The 19,656-nt window shown below is 36.4% G+C and overlaps 1 protein-coding gene across 2 annotated transcripts in view; it reads left to right on the top strand.

Annotated features, from left to right (window-relative positions):
- Positions 1-19,656, top strand: part of Hers (Histone gene-specific Epigenetic Repressor in late S phase) — a 343,933-nt gene that overhangs the window by 309,341 nt on the left and 14,936 nt on the right. For both annotated transcript variants that reach the window (XM_074124182.1, XM_074124181.1), the window contains exon 6: positions 18,061-19,581. In XM_074124182.1, coding sequence (XP_073980283.1) covers positions 18,061-19,581 — 1,521 coding nt within the window. The remainder of the gene's footprint in view (positions 1-18,060; positions 19,582-19,656) is intronic.

Here is a 19,656-nt window from a genome sequence, read left to right as displayed (position 1 = left end):
GAGTGGGTTTTAATTTGGTTCTTTAATTTTCCTTTGTTCGTGACCTGGATTGTTGAAGTATTCCTCTTTTTTTATCAGGCGGGTTTTATGTCCAAGTACCGAAATTATATGTGGTGGACGGAGGCGTCTAGCAAACTTACTTTACTATAAATTTCTCATATTAACCATTAAATAAAATCCAAGGCATTCGCCAGGGGAATCGAACCCATTAAACCAACAATACATCTTAGCTTTGCGGGTCTAGTCTATAACCGCCTAACAATCTTTACTATAAATTTCTCATATTAACCATTAAATAAAATCCAAGGCCTAAGACCAGGGGAATCGAACCCACTAATCCAACAATACATCTTAGCATTGCGGGTCTAGCCTCTTAACCGCTTGGCTATAGTGGCGCCTCGTAACCTGGACATATTTACTGACTTCTGACTGTTCAGAAATAGGCGAAGGGTTGTAATTGTGACGGATTTTTCCAATTTTGACTTTACAGAACCTTGAAGATTTTGTTGTTTACAGTTGCCTTCTTTTTCCTTTTGTTGCTTAAGTGGCACTTTCAGTCAATCGATTTTCCCAAAATTTGGAATTTACTTGCTTATTGAATTCCTATTAACTCCATCTTCTCTTTCTCTACCTCAAGAAGTTCCTCAAGAAGCATTTTCCTGGAAAATTGTTTGACTCTGTACAATGAATTTCCCAACTTTAAAGGAAAAATCCTTTATAGCTGTTGTTGTTTTTATTAAATCCCCACTGACTAATGATGACAGACGAGGTGTTATGGCCACCATAGAACAAACAAACGGTCGGACATTAAAGTGACATGAACAATCACCTTACACCATGTCAGCCTAAGAGCACTGCCTCTGCAATTAAAGCAACTCTGGAGTTCAGTCAGCCGTTTCTTCTCACGCTTTTTGTTTCTTCAAGTCAGGCATTCAATTCTTCAGGTAGTCCATGTTTTCTTCAGCTCTGTGTCTGGGTCGGAGGGGGGGAGATGAAAGTTTTCTATTCTTGCATTATTAACTACAATAGTTCAGAAGCTCAGAAATAAGAGAGTGTATTCATTTAAAAAATATTAATCATAATGTACTATTTCCTTTTTTTCATCAATTACTTTCTGAGACTTTCTGAGAAATTCAGAGCATAGAATGCAAGAAATAACCCTTTTTCCCTTAGGATATGTCTCAGTATCAGTTTTGGGGTACCCTGAATACGAATAAATGTACGAGGTATGTTCAAAAAGTAACGGGAATTTTTAAATTTCGCGGGTTTGGAGAGTCTGATTGTAAAATTTTTTTTTTTATTATGTTGGTACACATGCCCCTGAAGTACGATAAAATTTTCAGTAATATTCATTGTTTACTGCTTAAGTGGCAGCCGTTAAGGTTAGACGTGTTTTTCGAGCTTGGCGATTTTTGTTTGTTAAAAAAAATGGCTCAAAGAATTTGTATTAAATTTTGCGTAAAAAATGAAATAAAGTGTGTGAAATGTTAATAAAGGCATATGGTGAGTCTGCTATGAGTAAAACAAGGATTTACGAGTGGTATAAGCGTTTCCAAGATGGCCGCGAAAACGTTGAAGATGACGAACGACCTGGACGTCCAAGCACATCAACAACCGATGAAAACGTGAAAAAAGTGAAAGAAATGGTTATGAACGATCGCCGAATCACAATCAGAGAAGTCGCTGATAATGTTGCCATATCAATTGGCTCATGCCATGAAATTTTTTCGGATGTTTTGGGTATGAAACGTGTGGCAGCAAAATTTGTTCCAAAATTGTTGAATTTCGAACAAAAACAGCGGAGAATGGAAGTTGCTCAAGAGTCACTCAATGAAGTCGACAACGATGCGGATCTACTGAAACGTGTTATAACAGGTGACGAAACATGGGTTTACGGATATGATGTCGAAACTAAGGCTCAATCGTCCCAGTGGAGGCATTCTGGATCGCCAAGACCGAAAAAGGCTCGACAAGTGCGGTCGAATGTGAAGGTTATGCTCACTGTGTTCTTCGATTTTAATGGCATAGTGCATCATGAATTCTTGCCACAAGGTCTAACAATCAATAAGGAGTACTACCTACAAGTTCAACGCCGTTTGCGTGAAGCAATCCGAAAAAAACGCCCGGATTTGTGGCAAAACAATTCATGGATTTTGCACCACGATAATGCACCTGCTCACACTTCATTGCTTGTTCGTGAATTTTTGGCCAAAAACAAAACTTTAACGTTGCCCCAGCCTCCATATTCGCCAGACATGGCTCTATGTGACTTTTTTCTATTTCCAAACATAAAGAGAACATTAAAAGACCGTCGTTTTACAAGCATAGATGACATTAAAAGCGAATCGCTGAAAGAGTTGAAAGCTATCACAAAGATCGAGTTTCAGAAGTGTTTCGAGGATTGGAAAAAGCGCTGGCACAAGTGTATTGTATGCGAAGGGGACTACTTTGAAGGCAACAATATTAATGTAGATGAATAAATAAATATTTTTTTCAAAAAACGAAAATTCCCGTTACTTTTTGAACACACCTCGTATACTTATGCTAATAAGACGTGTATACACCTTAAACCAAATCTCTATTACGGTGCGTTCGACTTGTATACTCGTTGTGAAAAATATAAAATTGTCATTAACTATAAAAACTCGAAATTTTATTAAAATACAGTAAGAATATTATTTGGAAGGGATGTTTCCTTTATCTTACCAATAGAACTGCCAACTATTTTATACTGAGCGGGTTAGTGGGTTAAATCAGCCAAATGATAAGTGATTGGTACATGTTTGGACTCCGCATTAGAGATTGGGGAATTAGGTACACAAATAGAAGCTCTCAATCCTTGTGCAATGCCGTTTTTTTTTGCCTTAGATAGAGGTTCAGACCTCAGTACGAGCATGATTTCATTTTGCACAGAATTCAAAGCTCTTGCGTCCCTAGTTAACTAGAGGCAATGCATACGTGGAAGAAGCGGTGCAAGATTTTTTTGAATGAGCACAGAATGATTCTCTGTAATCTGTAAGCCCCTCCAGAGATTGCAGCAGATAAAGTCGCTTGCAAGTGACTATATTACGACGTTGTAAACGTTTTTGGTTGTTTTGCCCTGCGTTCGATGTTTATACACTTCTTTGTCTGATTTTAATTCCACGCACTGGGGGGGGGGAGGTTTTTTAAAACTAAATTCCACGCTTAACTGGTTAAGTAGTCGAATGACGTGAACTATTCGATTCATCAACTCGAGAACTGTTTCGATTTTACGATGTTGTAATTAGAGTACCAAAAAAATTAAATTTCAGTTCATTCAACGCCATCTATGAGCGCAGCCGAGAACCTTTCACCTTGTCATTACCGCCATAATAAAAGTAACTCATTTTTAATTGTGTCATTTAAATTTAAAGATAAAAAAATTAACACAAAGCTAACCATTTTGTTAATTAAAATTTATTACGTAGAACACATCAAAGAGAGAGAGAAAGAACAGCATTTATGAGAGATATAATATAATAAAATGTCATCTGATAAAACGGAGATATAATAACACTGTGGATAGAAACTTGACACTGAAAAATAAAATAAAATAAATATTAAAGATAGCAATTAAAATTTAAAATAAATGTCAGATAATCCTGTTTAGCTTAAAAGGAGGTTTCCTATTTTTATTAAATCGTTTAAATGCTTATTTTAATTTTACGCATTTTCACTCTAGTGTTTTATGAATTAGATATTAATAAACTTTTGGAAACAAAATGTTCGTGGTATAACTGATCAAGGAGATTTATGTATTTATTTATTTACAACCTGCACATATACATATACATCAAGTAAATATGTTCTAAATTGAGTTAGGCACAGATTAGAGGCTGAATCCTGGAGGATCCAGAGCCACAATCTTCGGGGAGGCATGTTGAGCGGGGGCCACAGCCAATGCTGGAACTCTCTGGAGGTTGTATGGAAGTTTAGGAAATTGGTAAAAGGTCGCGTGGACTTTAAGGTGTCGTGGAGGACTATCGGGTGGATAAGGCTTGTGCTGGTTGGGATTAGGATGTATGGTTTAGGCCATTTTATGGAAATTAAGGAAGCCGAGAATGGATTAGGTGATTGACAAAAGGGCGCTGAAGTTGGATACATAATAATGGAGCGTTTGACGATTTGCCGAAAGACTTTAGATTAAAAAGAATTGGATTCTTTGGATGTTTGGAAGGTTTCGCAAAGCCCCACGTAGGTCCAGATGGTTTCTTAGTAGTGTCTTGTATAGAGTCAGCTTATTCTGTACATTCATCAAGGCTCGTCTCCTCCCCTAGCAGTCTTCGTAGTTCAAGGAGATATTAGGGGTACTGGAAAAATCGGTGGTAAGTTTATTTCAGTCGATAACTTGTTTCATTTTGGTCCTAAACACTGGCTGGAGAAAAGTTTGGACGTACAATTTAGGCCAATTTCAAACTTATTTAGCAATGATTTTATTTTTGAAAATCCAAAAAATAATAAGTTACAATTATTGAGGCTTTCTCTTATTGTGGTATCTAACTGAAATTTAAACATTCTGCTATTTTTTTTTGGTTTCGAGTTACATTGTATATACTCGAAACTGACAGACATTCATTTATTCACCAATTTGTAAAAAAATAAAATAAAATAACCGAATTTTTCGTCTTTAAAGCTGAAGATTATGTGCTTGATTCCTGAAATGGGATACTTGCTGTGTAATCTCACAATCGAAAATGTGCTCGATTACACAGTATCTTTTCTCTCTTACATGTATTTCCTGTGCAAACAATTGTAACATCGAAAATTTAACGATTTCGAGCCTGTTGTTGACAGCTAAAAAAAAATAAAATAAAAAAAATGAATCGACCATAATTTTAGCCCTTAGAAAAAAAAAATCGACCATAATTTTAGCCCTTAGAAAAAAAATCGACCATAATTTTTAGCCCTTAGAAAAAATCGACCATAATTTTAGCCTTTAGAAAAAAAATCGACCATAATTTTAGCCCTTCGGAAAAAAAATCGACCATAATTTTAGCCCTTAGAAAAAAATCGACCATAATTTTTAGCCCTTAGAAAAAATCGACCATAATTTTAGCCCTTAGAAAAAAATCGACCCTAATTTTTAGCCCTTAGAAAAAATCGACCATAATTTTAGCCTTTAGAAAAAAAAATCGACCATAATTTTAGCCCTTAGAATGTAACTATTGTATTTGATCTGTTGCTAAGCTGTAAAGAAGGTGATCTGTTGGAATTACGACGGCTTTATTGATTGTGAATCTGTTTGCTAATTTAAAACTAATTGCCTTATTTATTGGGCACTCAACGAGGCGAATGTTTCTCTAAGTTGGGGGGTAGGGGGGAGCGCCCAATATTAATAGTCCTGGCTGGACCACTATTCACTGAGTTCATTTAAAGTGGGCCCAATAAATTACCCAATTAGTCTCCGTAACTAACACTCTTAGAGGGAGCGCTCTTTTGGGAGGGGATGGATGCTGTGTTGTTGCAGTTATTCCTTCTTCAAGTTCTCTTTTTTCCTCTCTCTCTCTCCCACTTGGGAGATGTTTCGATTTAGGGATTCCACCGGAAGTACCCCATTTCAGGACTCTTGTGAGCTTCCCAAAGAAAAAGAAAGAAACTGACTTTCTGAAAATGGAAAAAACTGTGTATTTGAAGCTCCAGACTTTCTGGATTTATTCGAGATATGTTAAGGTTAAGTTTCTCATCGAAAATTTTGGGATAAAACAGCTCGATTTGTGTTATGAGAATGTTTCAATTATTTCTGTGTCAGGAAATCGAATCTAATCTTCACCACTGAGATCTTCGGAAGTTACTTTATTAGAGCAGCGATTCCCTAACTTTTATTTTTGGCTCGTGTACCACTTGGTAGTAAGTACATCATTCTAAATTGTACCACTTCGTAAAGATGATTGTATTTTGTGAAATTTGTTATTCTGAGTGTGTTATTTTATTATTATTATCTTTATTTGTATAGAGATTCAAAATGTATCTGTTATAAAGGAGTTCAAGTTCACTTTATAAACTTTGTAAAGTGTAAGATCTTAGTTTTAAAACTTTTTCTAAATAATTAAAAATTGCGTACATATTTTTCTCTTCAAAATTATTAATTAATTTATAAATTCCTTCTTTAGGATTATTATATTTGTGCCCAAATCTTCTAAATTAATTTACTTTTAAGCATTCAACTACCTGTAAGTACCAATTAAACTTAATGTTGCTTGGATAGGAGCTTACTCCATAACAATCCAGTCTCTTTAAGCAGATCTTTACATAGTTATCATTTAAGTTCTGTCACATAATAATTCTATTAAATTTTCTTTTATCTTTTATTGGATAATAATGTAGCTTTTCCTAAGTTTTCTTTTGTAGAAGGGGGTTTGAAATCCAATTATCATTTGTGTTGTCGGGGTTTTGGGAAAATACTCCATGAAAGACAATTTTAATTCTTGTTAAATGTGATTTATATTTTCTCGATTTTCTCGTATATCTTGAGACAGACTAACCTTATTATTATTCATATTAACAACTATACAACTTTATTAATTAAAATAATTTTTATATATTATAGGAAAATATCATAAAAATGATATTGTTATGCTTAAATTTTTTTTTTAAATTTTTCATCTCCGCCATTATTGATTATTTTTTGGGGGACCTATCTATCTATACATGGCGCAACAGTCCTAAAGGATCACACAAGCTTCTGTCAGTCTTTCCTCCTCCATTCTTTCTACGTGACCTAACCAGCGGAGATGACTTTTCTTTATAAAGGTCAAGATATTTTTTTCTTTTTACATCTGGTACAATTTTTCGTGTACCACCAACCAGCAATTCGCTTATCACCATTGGTACGCATGCCACAGTTTGGAAAACGCTATATTATTAGAGAGACTTCACGGCTACAGCCAGCCCGATAAAATAGTCTTATCATGGCAATCCTGCTGGAAATCCTTCAATTTGAAAGCCAAGAACAAAAAGAGAATAAGAATAATAAATATTCCTTGAAAGGAAGTATTAGGAATTCAGCATTTTGAAAGCCAATATCTATTTCTTGTTATGATTTTTTTTTAGACAGCTTTATCCTCTTTTTTAGGTTACCTCTTTGTAATTTAATATTTAATTAACTTTAATGAGTTGATGCCCTTCTCCGACAGTGCTGCTCCCTAGCTCTCCTTTGAGAAATTAATGTTCCTTACCGCTCTCCTAAGATCCTAATTTGTTTATGGATTTATTATTTTTTAATTAGACGTTAAAAACATGGAAAGGGAAATATAAATCAAAACAATTAAACCATTGGCTCTTTCAACCAATCTCTTTGTACTTTCTTTGAACAAAAAAATTACTGAAAAAGGGGTGTGGGGGGTTATTCTAATTAATTTCCCAATTTAATTACTTTTACAGATTGCTGAGAGATACTTTGTTTTATTGTCTGATGGGTTTAACTTTTAAAAAATTGTTTTTATTGTACTTTTATGATTTTTTTAAAAATTTATTTCCTGTTTAAACACGAAAAAATCATAAAAATATGATCAGACTACTCTCTAAATTTATTTAAATATTCTTTGCGTAAGCTATGCTTCGCGCAAATTGTTTACATTATTGTCGCGTGTTTTTATTTTATTTTTTTGTACTTCCTGGATTGCCGTATCAAATCCAAGGTAGCTTCCGTTTGCCATTCTCAAGCATTGGCGCCGAGATGTTAGGATGTGCTGACACCATTTACAGCTTTTTTTTTTTTTTACAGGTGTCTCCAATGAAATGATGTTGTCCGATAGTTGTTGATTGTAAAAAAACTACTTCGTCTTGGAATGAGATGGTGCACTTGTAGTCCGTCTGTCTTTATGTCAGTCTGTTAAAGTCAGTCTGTAGTGAGAAGAACCCGTATTCGTCCTTTAACTTAAAAAACTATTTACGTAGACTTTTCTGCTGTAAAACGTTTAGGAGTCTCTGTCTTCTACCATAATCTTTCCAAGGTAGCTAAAGCTTCGCCAGTTATCTGTCAGTGTGATAATCTGATGCAAAGTAAATAATTAATATTAAATTTAAACTTTAAACACTCGTGTCTGTTATAAAATAAGTAAAGTAATTGCCTATTTTTTTTTTTCAGGCAGGCTTTACGTCCAGCTACCAAATTAGGTGTCGTGGACGGAGGCGACTAGCAAACATACTTTACTAAAAATTCCTCACATTAACCATTAAATAAAATCCAAGGCCTAGACCGGGGGAATCGAACCCACTAAACCAACAATACATCTTAGCTTTGCGGGTCTAGCCTATAACCGCCTAACATACTTTACTATAAACTCATATTAACCATTAAATAAAATCCAAAGCCTAGAGACAGAAAATTGAACCTACTAAACCAACAATACATCTTAGCTTTGCGTGTCTATTCTCTGCTTCCGTGGCGTCTACTCGAACAGCGTGTTCATTTTAAGACGGCTCAAATGCATTTCATACTTAAACGGTTAATCTGAGCGAAAAATGGTAGAGGAAAAATTTGTTGCCCATCACCTCTAGTTTCAGAATATGGGACTTGATTTTAGATGACGCGCGCCCAAAAAAAGAGTATAAAAAGTTATGAAAGAAACCGGAAACCGCAATTCGATATCTTCAAAATTAAAGGTGCTAGGCCATTTCAAAATCTGGTATTTATTAGTCATATTTCAATTTTTTAACTTGTTATCAAAGAGAAAGAAGAGCACGCGATAGGTCATTTTTATGTATTTTTTCATCCCTTTTCTACTACAAATATTGCCAAAGCAGTAAAGCTAGTATTTTTCTGAATATCGGGAAATAAGTCGTTTTCCGAGTGATTTTTCTAAGAAAAATCAAATGTTAAAATAGCTTTAGATGTTCTCAAGCATAAACAAAATGGCTAAAAATTAATTTTACATCTGTTACGAACAAGAAGATTTAATAATTGTTTGATAATTTTGGGAGAGTTGCGTTTAATTACCAAAAACAATGGAAACCTCCTGACACATATTTAAGTGATCAATATCTTTCATGTAAAAGATCAAACTTATTCCTCAATATATCAAATAATGCACTTTACTCAACTTGAGAAGCATGTACTGTGCCTTCAAAGGTGCCTCTCCTGGCTCGCAAGCCAGGTTAGCCAGGAGGTTATCAACTGCTCCCTGTATCTGAGGTTATCTCTGTATTTTTTTGGGAATCAAGAAGTAAAAATCAGACGGAAAGCTTATCAAACTCTGTTAACAGGAAGAAAATGGTACTTTTAGCTTTCCCATTTAGTTTCCCAGATACCGTTATCTAAATTTTGAATTAATACGTTTTAGATTAATGTAATGGATAACTCGTATTCTAGTAAACATTTTGATATTAGCTGCTTATATGTGGGTGTTTTAATTCAACTGCTTTAATTTACTATCGTGAAATTGTATTTTCTTGTTATTGTTCTGTGTAATTGTTGAGTGTAATGTAATCTTAAACTGATTAAATTCCAGTTGTACCTCGACGTCGGCCCACGCGTTGCAAATCGACCCACACGGCCATTTTCTCTAGCAATTATGTTCGTTTCCTTTTACCGTTTAGTCTGGTTCGATAAAGTTTAGTGATTTGCTTGTGATTTTGTGATTTGTTTGACATAAATAAAGGGTTATTTTCAGGTTATTTAGGTAAATAATAATTTAAAAAAAAAAAAAAGTATCTGATGTGCACAAAAAGCACGACTTTTTCTAACTGAAGTTTAAACTTTTTTCTAAAGTTTTCTTTAAAAGTACCAAAGTCTCAGAAACAGGACTTCTTCCTTGTAATAACCTCAGCCTCTCCTGAAGGTTTCTCCTATCTCTCTTCCCATTTCAACCAGAATCTATCCTTTCCCCTTTTTCTTCTATCTATATTTATTTACCTTAGACCAGTGATCGGCAACCTACTAATCCGAGGGTCACTTAGTGACCCGCTGGGAAAGTTTTAGTGACACCCCCCACCTCAGCAAACAATTCTTAGTTACGACGATCGGTAGGTATTCTTGTCAACGAATTAACGTGTGCATGCATTGAGATTTGTTGCAAAATGTGATGAAATTCTATTATTATGCAGTACTTATGCATTATTATGCAGTACTTATGCATCATTATGCAAAAAATGTACTTTTCTGCTAAATTTTTATGATTTCTTTCGAGATATAATTTAGGATTTGACTATAATAAATTTGTAATTATCTATTTAAGATATATTGGATCTACTTAAGATATTTATTATTTTTTAAACGCTCCATTTTATGTCTCCAACCTGGACTATACACACTGTGACCTTAACATTACTTTTATTGCACAAGTCGCTAAAACAAGATACAAGAAACTTCATTTTAACCTGCAGTCTCATACGAGGGTCGTTTGAAAAGTCCTTGCAAAGTCAGAGAGATAGCACTACTGGCGCGTATCGAGCTTATGTTTAGTTAGTAGCATCTCTTGGAAGAACACACACCAAGTTTCAGCCAGATCGGTCTATTTCTTTGTGTTTGGCATTCGTTTGAATCGAGGAAGTCGAGTGATTTTCAAAAAAATGGACGAAAAAGAATTTCGTGTGTTGATTAAACACTACTTTATGAAAGGCAAAACGCCTGAGGAGACTAAAGAGAAGCTTGATAAACATTATGGTGACTCTGCACCTTCGATTAGAACAGTTTATAAGTGGTTTCAAAATTTTCTGGAGTGGCCATATGGGCGCACATGTGACACTGAACGTTCTGGACGCCTTGTTGAGGTTACTACTCCAGAAATCATTGATAAAATCCATGATATGGTGATGGATGACCAGAAGAGTGAAGGTGCGTGAGATTGCTAGTGCTGTGGGCATCTCGAATGAACGGGTACATAATATTTTGCATCAACATTTGGACATGAAAAAGCTATCCGCAAGATGGGTGCCGCGATTGCTCACGCTTGACCAAAAAACGAAATCGTGTAAAGTGTTGCAAGGACGGTTTGCAGCTGTTCCAGAAGAATCCGCAAGACTTTAAGCGTCGTTTTTCGTCACTGTGGATGAAACATGGATACATCACTACACTCCTGAGACCAAAGAACAATCTAAACAATGGGTTACCAAGGGGGGAATCTGCGTCAAAAAAGGCGAAGACCGTTCCTTCGGCCGGAAAGATTATGGCGACTGTCTTTTGGGATTCGCAAGGAATAATACTCATCGACTATCTGGAAAAGGGTAAAACTATTACTGGTGCATATTATTCATCGTTTTTTTTTTTTTTTTTTTTTTTTTTTTGTGGCCTTCTGTACTAAGGCAGATAGCCATTATTATTGTTATTCTGCTTTTGACTATTTGGCCGGCAACCCTGATTTTGATATTTATTTCTACATAATTTTAGTTAGTATCTGGTTTTTTTTTTTTTTTTTTTTTTATATATATATTTATTTATGTGTTTTTTCTCTTTCCATCGTGTCCTTTTTTTATCTATTTATTATTATGTTTTTTTTTTTGTTTTTTTTTACTTAAGGAAAACTGTTGTGTGTGTTTGTGTATGTGTAAATGTGTGTGTGTTATAGTGTGATGTTGTTCGTCTTTATGTATGTGTACAAGTCCAAGTATATGTCGTCATTGTTATGTATCAAGATGGTGTGCAAGTTTGGTGGTAGTGGGCAGTCAGTCCGTACTAGCGCCCTCCACAGTTGATCCCTGCCACGAGTGTATTTCTTGCAGGCCAATATTAAGTGGTTGGAGTCGGCTACGGATTCGTGATCGCAGGAGCAGGTTGTGTCTATGGAGATCCCTATGCGGGATAGGTGGTGTGGAGAATAGTTATGATTAAATCTGAGCCTGATTATTGTGGTGTAGAATTTTCTATTTTCAGAGTAATTATTGTACCAAGGTTTTAGCGGTATACCAGTTTCTATGGATCGGTAGAATTTACCTTTTAGTGCTGAAGATCTTGTATAGCTTTCATCCCACTTTTGGTAGCATATCTTTTTAACGTAGTTTTTAATATCGGATGGGGACAATGTATTTAAATATGGAGACTGTAATAAAGTGGCCTTTTTTGCTCCAGAATCAGCTTTTTCATTTCCCAATAGCCCACAATGACCCTTCACCCAAATCAACCAGACTGATCCGCCATTGGCGATTAACTTCTTTATCATATTAATCGTATCCAGGACCAGGAAGGAAGGGTCATTACCAGGATGTCTCAATTTCTGAAGAACGCTTTTACTATCGCTCATGATGAGAGAGTGTTTGACGTCGGTAGACCGAATATTAAATAAACATTTGTTTATGGCTATCAGTTCAGCTGTAAATATGGAGGCAGTATGGTTAAGTTTGTATTGCAAGATTGTGTCCGACTGTAGGTGATAGATTGAGCATCCCACGCCATCCGCACTCTTAGATCCGTCCGTGTAAAAGTGGTCGTAGTCAGCGAACTTGTCCTCCAATTTTGACAGAAAGTTACAGTTATTTATTATGTTTGGTGAATCGGAATCATAATGGTAGAGGCTGTCTATAATGAAGGGATTTTTAAGGAGGTCATGGTAGTCAAAATAATATCGGGGTAAGACATCTGCACGGTCTAGGGAAGACGAGAAATGGGACAAGTCGCAGAAAACCTTCACCAAAATTGGAGTTTTCTTTTTGCACCAGTACCTCTCAGTGAATACCTTGGCTGCCATGAAGCTAATTCTCTTTGTAACAGGGTGATTACTTACACACAATCTGTCCACCACAAATCGGGAAGCCAATAACTTCCTTCTTATATCTAAAGGAAAATCGCGAGCCTCTACTAAGAGGGCGTTCGTTGGAGTAGATTTAAGAGCTCCCAGGCAGGACCTCAGAGCTTTGAACTGTATCCGGCTGACTTTATCCAGATGGGTGTTTGCGGCATCCCCATATAGGAAACACCCATAATCGATCCTGGAGAGGATCAGCTGTCTATAGATCATCAGTGATGTTTTCACGTCAGCTCCATAGTTCAGACGATTGATGCACCTCAGTATGTTTAAAGACTGTTCACACTTTTCAGCCAATTGCGTGTTGTCTCCATAAAAGTTTGTTGTCAATTACCATACCCAACGTCTTAATGACCCTCTCCACTCGGAGGTGATATCCACCTAGAGTTAGAGACGGAGGCAGGTTCCACTTTCTGTGTCTAGTGAAGACTGTGACAGTACTTTTACTTTCAGATAATGAGAGACCCATTTCTGAACACCATTTGCTGAATGACAACATTGCTGTATCTAATTTACTTTTAGCTTCTTCTAACGTACGCTCTTGGCTGAACAGAATGATATCATCTGCATACTGAGATACACAAGCATCCTCACCTATGGTGGCATTATTCATCGTTATTGGACCGTTTGAAAACCGAACTGCAAAAAAACGCCCACGATTGGCCCACAAAAAAGTCCTTTTCCATCACGACAACGCACCAGCTCACACCTCAGCTGTTGTGGTCGCAAAATTAATGGAAATAGGGTTCCAACTCGTTTCACATCCCCCCTATTCTCCAGACTTGGCTCCCTTGGACTACTATTTGTTCCCCAATATGAAGAAATGACTGGCGGGAAAAAGATTTTATTCAAACGAGGAGGTGATTGCAGAAACGAATGGCTATTTTTCAGACTTGGACAAATCCTATTATTCGGAAGGGATCAACAAACTAGAGCAGCGTTGGACGAAGTGTATAAGCCTAAAAGGAGACTATGTTGAAAAATAAAAGAGGTTTACCCCAAAAAAATTAAGTAGTTTTTATTTTTGCACGGACTTTTCAAACGACCCTCGTATAAGTCCTCTAGCTCCAAAATCTTTCTTCAAGAACTCTTCCTGATAACTCGGACAAGACGCCTTAAGAGACATTGGCCTTCGTGATCTCCTCTCTAGTGAAGAGAGTGGACTAATAGTCTAATGTTTTGGAGTGTTACCACTGGAGTAACTTCTCCACTCGTTACCTTATCATTTGTTACTCTGTTATCATTGTTACTTATAGCGCCATCGCGCTGATTGGAGCATAAATAAACGCAAACAAAAAATATATTGGATTATCCCAACTACTTTTTCTTTTCTTTTTTCTGTACCCTGAGATAATATGTAATCTAAAATAGAAGTGATTTGACCCACTTATAAGAAAAGTTTGCCCGAACACTAGCCTTAGACCAATCACTTTGATTGGAGACTTCATTTTTTTAAGGGCAACTTAAGAGATTTTTAAGTGGGTATTCCAAAGGGAGAAAGATGCCCTTTTAAAATATGGAAATCCAACTGGTTCAATCCGTTAAAAATGTTTAGGGATTGTTTGTTATTGATCGTCTGCTTTTGTTGGGATGAAAATTTTCCTAAACTTTAGTAGACCACTCAGTTTTCTCTACTTCCAGTTGTGTAGACTGTGTGGTGGTCTTCTTTTTTTTTCTTTTTAACGTGTTAACCGCAACTCGGCAAGCCTCTAATTATCACTTTATTTGATTTTTTACTTTACTTTATTTTAAAGTAATTTGCAGAGATTGCAATCGTCAATATTGGTAGTACTATTTTTCTTTTTTAAGTTTCCTTTATTTTATTTTTATTATTTATTATTTGTTAATAATAAATAATATTTGAGCCTTTTATGGTATCCATTACTGAGAACAAGGATTTCCCTTTTGGAGGTTTACGTACTTGAGTTGCCCATTACAAATTACAAAAAATAAGTAAAATAAACATAAGTAAAGAATGGGAAACAATAACAATTATTATAAATAAACTAATTACAAGAAGAATTAATCCAAGAACATAATAAGAGAACAAAAGTGGAAGTAAATGAAAACCGGAAATCTAAGTTTCTAATTAGTCATGTGACTGTGCACTATACAGTTTTTCTTTTTAAATTTGGCAATTCTGTTATTTAAAGAGCTGATTTTTCTTTAAATTTCCCATTACCTGTATCACAATTTGGTGGAAAAATTTACCATATACCTATGTGAGTTAATGGCTGTTACTCTATAGTTTGTAAACCAGCTGAGGGGATGTTTACACACCATTTTACTTTTAATTCTGAAAATAGATACCAGGGGAAGCGTCGCATCAATTTGTGTTTTTCCTTTCACAATTTTAGTTAGTTGATGGTTTTTCATCGAAGAAGGTTGTTGAGTGCTTGAACATTTCCTTTAGCGCGTCATCAAACCATTTCGTATTTCTTTTAGCGTCATCACATTCATCCATTTCTTATTTGGGGCGGTGTTTTCTCGAGTTGTAGTTCAAATAAAATGAAGAAAAGACGACTTGTCAGCAAGAAAAAGTTGAAGAAGGAAAAATCGGAAATTCCTAGTCCTTCTATTGGTAAGTTTGATTGATTATTGCATTAGATTGGTTAGTTTATTACTTTATCGTTGTTCTCATTGGAAGAAAAATTGTCAACCAATTTCAGGGATTAGTTTTTGATTTAGAGAGTCATCCTCAGGCTTCTTCTTGTTGATAATTATATTTTTATAAATTGTTGTATGATTGGTTATTGCATTTGATTGGTTAATTTATTACTTTATCGTTGTTTTCATTGGAAGAAAAATTTTCAACCAATTTCAGGGATAATTTTTTTGGTCATAGCTTTCGATTTAGAGAGTCATCTTCAGGGCTTCTACTTGTTGACAATTTAATTTTTTTTATATTGTTGTATTATTGGTTATTGCATTTGATTGGTTAGTTTATTACTTTATCGTTGTTCTCATTGGAAGAAAAATTGTCAACCAATTTCAGGGATTAGTTTTCGATTTAGAGAGTCATCCTCAGGCTTCTTCTTGTTGATAATTATATTTTTATAAATTGTTGTATGATTGGTTATTGCATTTGATTGGTTAATTTATTACTTTATCGTTGTTTTCATTGGAAGAAAAATTTTCAACCAATTTCAGGGATTAGTTTTCGATTTAGAGAGTCATCCTCAGGCTTCTTCTTGTTGATAATTATATTTTTATAAATTGTTGTATGATTGGTTATTGCATTTGATTGGTTAATTTATTACTTTATCGTTGTTTTCATTGGAAGAAAAATTTTCAACCAATTTCAGGGATAATTTTTTTGGTCCTAGCTTTCGATTTAGAGAGTCATCTTCAGGGCTTCTACTTGTTGACAATTTAATTTTTTTTATATTGTTGTATTATTGGTTATTGCATTTGATTGGTTAGTTTATTACTTTATCGTTGTTCTCATTGGAAGAAAAATTGTTAACCAATTTCAGGGATAATTTTATTGGTCCAAGCTTTCGATTTAGAAAGTCATCTTCAGGGTTTCTTCTTGTTGATAATTACATTTTTTTATGATTGGTTATTGCCTTTGATTGGTTAGTTTATTACTTTATCGTTGTTCTCATTGGAAGATATATATATACATAATTTTTTTGGCCCAAGCTTTCGATTTAGAGAGTCATCTTCTGGGCTTCCACTTGTTGACAATTATCATATTTTTTTGTTTACATTGTTGTAGCTAAAGTTTGGTGTGTCTTCTTTATTGTCTATTTATGTACTTGAACTGTCTGTTGCAAATCATTTACATCGAAAAAACTATGAACAATGTTCTACAGTTATTGTCCAATAATTTTTGTAGTAACGTAATTATTCTTCTGAACTTCTTGAGTTAGATTTTTCGTTTTAGAGTTCTTCCACTCAGTAATGGATTTCCAAAAATATTCATTATTACCAGCGCTTCCTCTACGGCAGGTAAAAGAGTATTTTGACCGTGTTTGCTTCAAAATAGCCCCTACTCAGGGATGTCCTACAGGTTTTTGGATGGCTAGAAGATGCAAAGATATGAGATGTGAGATGAATAGAAACTGGAATTGCTCTAATTTGGGGTTACTGCAAGGACTAAGGAGCTTGATTGGCTGGTAACCCCAAGGTTTGGAATTTATTCCATTACTATTAGGGACGGTATTTTGAAATGTATTTTAGACAGGAACAGGAAGTGCTCAAATTTATTTGTAATTCATTTACATTTATTACAGTTTTAAAAGATCAGTATGTTGATTAAAAGCCAAAAGGTACACAAATCAGCTGATTACTAGCTAGTACCCAACATTTCATTTCATTGATATCATTTAAGTAATTTTACTGCATTAACTTTTCATTAATATTTTTTAGAATTTATTAGATGTCATGGACCCTTATGCTGGCCATTTTCATTTATAATAATTTTTTTGTTATATTAATGATCAAATGTATATTACATCTTCATAAATAAGTAGGTACATTATTTTAACTTTATTCCAAATTATTCTTCTGATTTATGCCCTTTATTCTGTGTAAAATACGCTTGCACATTAAACCAGAAGAAGACGAAGTTAGAGAAGGGTACTGTTTAAATTTAAATCACGGATTTAAAAACAAAATTAGAATCTTGAATTCGCCTTACAGAAAGTGTTCGTGAGCGCGAATAACACACAGTTAATAACTAGTGAATTATTCAACAATAATTATTGATTTCTCTATTTGTAATTTAGTGTAGTCCCTTTAATTGAGTACTTGTAGTGAAGTACTTTAATAATTTATTGGCTGTCCTAAAAATATGCACATCATTATCTGATTTATATTACATACATAAAACATTGTGGGAAGAACACCCTAGATTAATAATATAATTAAAGAAACTTATTTGATATTAACGCAATTAATTATTAACTATTATTATTAACCATTGACTACTATATAAAGTTACATTTCACTTTAATCGAAGAATGAACTTAAACCGACGATTTTTATGAATGAATATTCTAATAGATTGAAGCCATCCACAAGCGGAATATTGGGATTTGATTAGGGAGGCTGAAGGGCTGATTAGAATAAAAGATAATATCACTGACCAAGAGTTCAATTTATTAGCATTAACACTAACTTAGGATCGAGCGTGAATTACAATAACTAACTAGAGTGAACTGAATGACGAGTAGAGTGACGTCGTGAAGAGCGTGTAAGAATGAATCCTCAGCGAATGAATGCAATGCCCTGAATGCGATTGATTGTCCCGAGCGGTGCTCTGGCGTCCTTATTCTTTTTATGTACGTACCATAAAAATATTTTAATTGATTGAATTTGACTGAATTGATTAGAATTTCTCATTTCTTTGTTGCAGGTTACTATCAGCCGGCTGGACCATTAATATCACATCACCACCTGCACACCAGCGCGAGTACTTCGAGCAGTCTGCCGCCCGCGGTGGTCAGTACTATCCTTCCGACGGCAGTCAGCAAAGGCAGTCCAGTCAGCAGTGGAGGCAGCGAGTCAGTGAGCAGCGTCCAACAACCACCTTCCTCGACTGGCCAGCCACAACCGCCTCCAGAAGAATATCGTGCTCCATTGGCCGGATATCCGCCTCCATACACCTATCAGTATTTGCAGGCGCCACCACCATACCATACACAGGATTGTTATCCACCTTACTACCATCAGAAATATCCTCCAAGCTATCCAACCAGAAGATATTGGCCCTCACCTGGAGCATCCTCACAAATGGTATCTTCTGAACCGCCGTATCCCACACAGGCACCACTTGTCGAGCCGTATCCACATGGACCTCCACCTCCGCCTCCACCGCCTCCTCATCCTCCCCATTACTACGGTTATCCACCAGGTCCGCCAGCTCCTTGTTACAGCCATTCACCGCCTGGGCGAGGTCCCTTACCGCCCACCTTCATGGAGCCTCCCTTTCCTACTTGTCCTTGTCCAATGCAGTCGTGTCCAAAAAACGTCCATACTGGGCCTCTTACTGGTGCCAGTAAGGGGCCTGGCCAAATAGTGCAGGCACAAACGCAACAGCCGGCCGTTATCCAGCAGCCAATGGAGGCTGTCCAACAACAGGTACCTCTGCAGCCTGTGGTGCTGGCCTTGCCACCGGAACCATCAGGCGCGATTATCGGCCCGCCAAGTCCGGCTAGAGGCAGTGCGGGCATGCCACCGCCAGCGTCGCCAGCGCTCTCTTCTACGGCCAGGAATCCGCCCGCCTGGTCTCCACCGGGTCTGCTCATTACCGCCAAACCAGACCCAGCGGACGATGAATGTTGTCGCCAGCGTCTCCGCGCCGAAGATCTGGAAAAAGTAGCCGTAGAAAAGACTGAGACCTCTTCGATTACGCCACCGCCAGTGCAGACGGTTGTTGAACTAGTTCCGCTGTCTGATAATACGGTGGTTTTAGCTAGGCGGGCAAGACCAGCGGTCAAAAGGAAATCTGTAGATATGGAGATTACCGAGCCGAATAACAGGCCGATAAATCCAGAGTTCCAATCGGCACCTGTTGTAAGTGCAGTTAGTACCGTTGCGACCGCAACAACAACAACAACAACGACAACTACAACGTCGACGGCACCACCACCGGCAAAACGGCGACGATCAGAACCGGCCATCAGCCAGCCACTGGAACCAGTTGTTACCAGAAGACAGGCGAAGAAGGTCACCAAATGTGAAGCGCTGAAAACTTTGAGGCGTGCTACAAAACCACCAGTTAAACCAATAGCTTCGGTGGAAGAAAAGAAACCGTTACGTAAGAAACCGCCGCCAACTCCGCCTCCACGGCCTCCAACTCCTGTCCATCATGCGATAGTAGCGCACAAGACCAACGGTATCCGACAGAGGAAGGAGTCACATGCTAAATCTAAAAGTAAGTAGTCCCTTCTCTTTTCACATCAGGGTACATCAAGGAAATGAGAAAGGATTTTTCACCCTTTCTTTTTGC

The sequence above is a fragment of the Rhodnius prolixus genome, unplaced genomic scaffold (genome assembly GCF_049639745.1).
Source record: "Rhodnius prolixus isolate KJV_2025 unplaced genomic scaffold, Rpr scaffold_3, whole genome shotgun sequence".
In the NCBI taxonomy this organism is placed as follows: domain Eukaryota; kingdom Metazoa; phylum Arthropoda; class Insecta; order Hemiptera; family Reduviidae; genus Rhodnius; species Rhodnius prolixus.
This window is presented reverse-complemented; position numbering and strand designations above follow the sequence as displayed.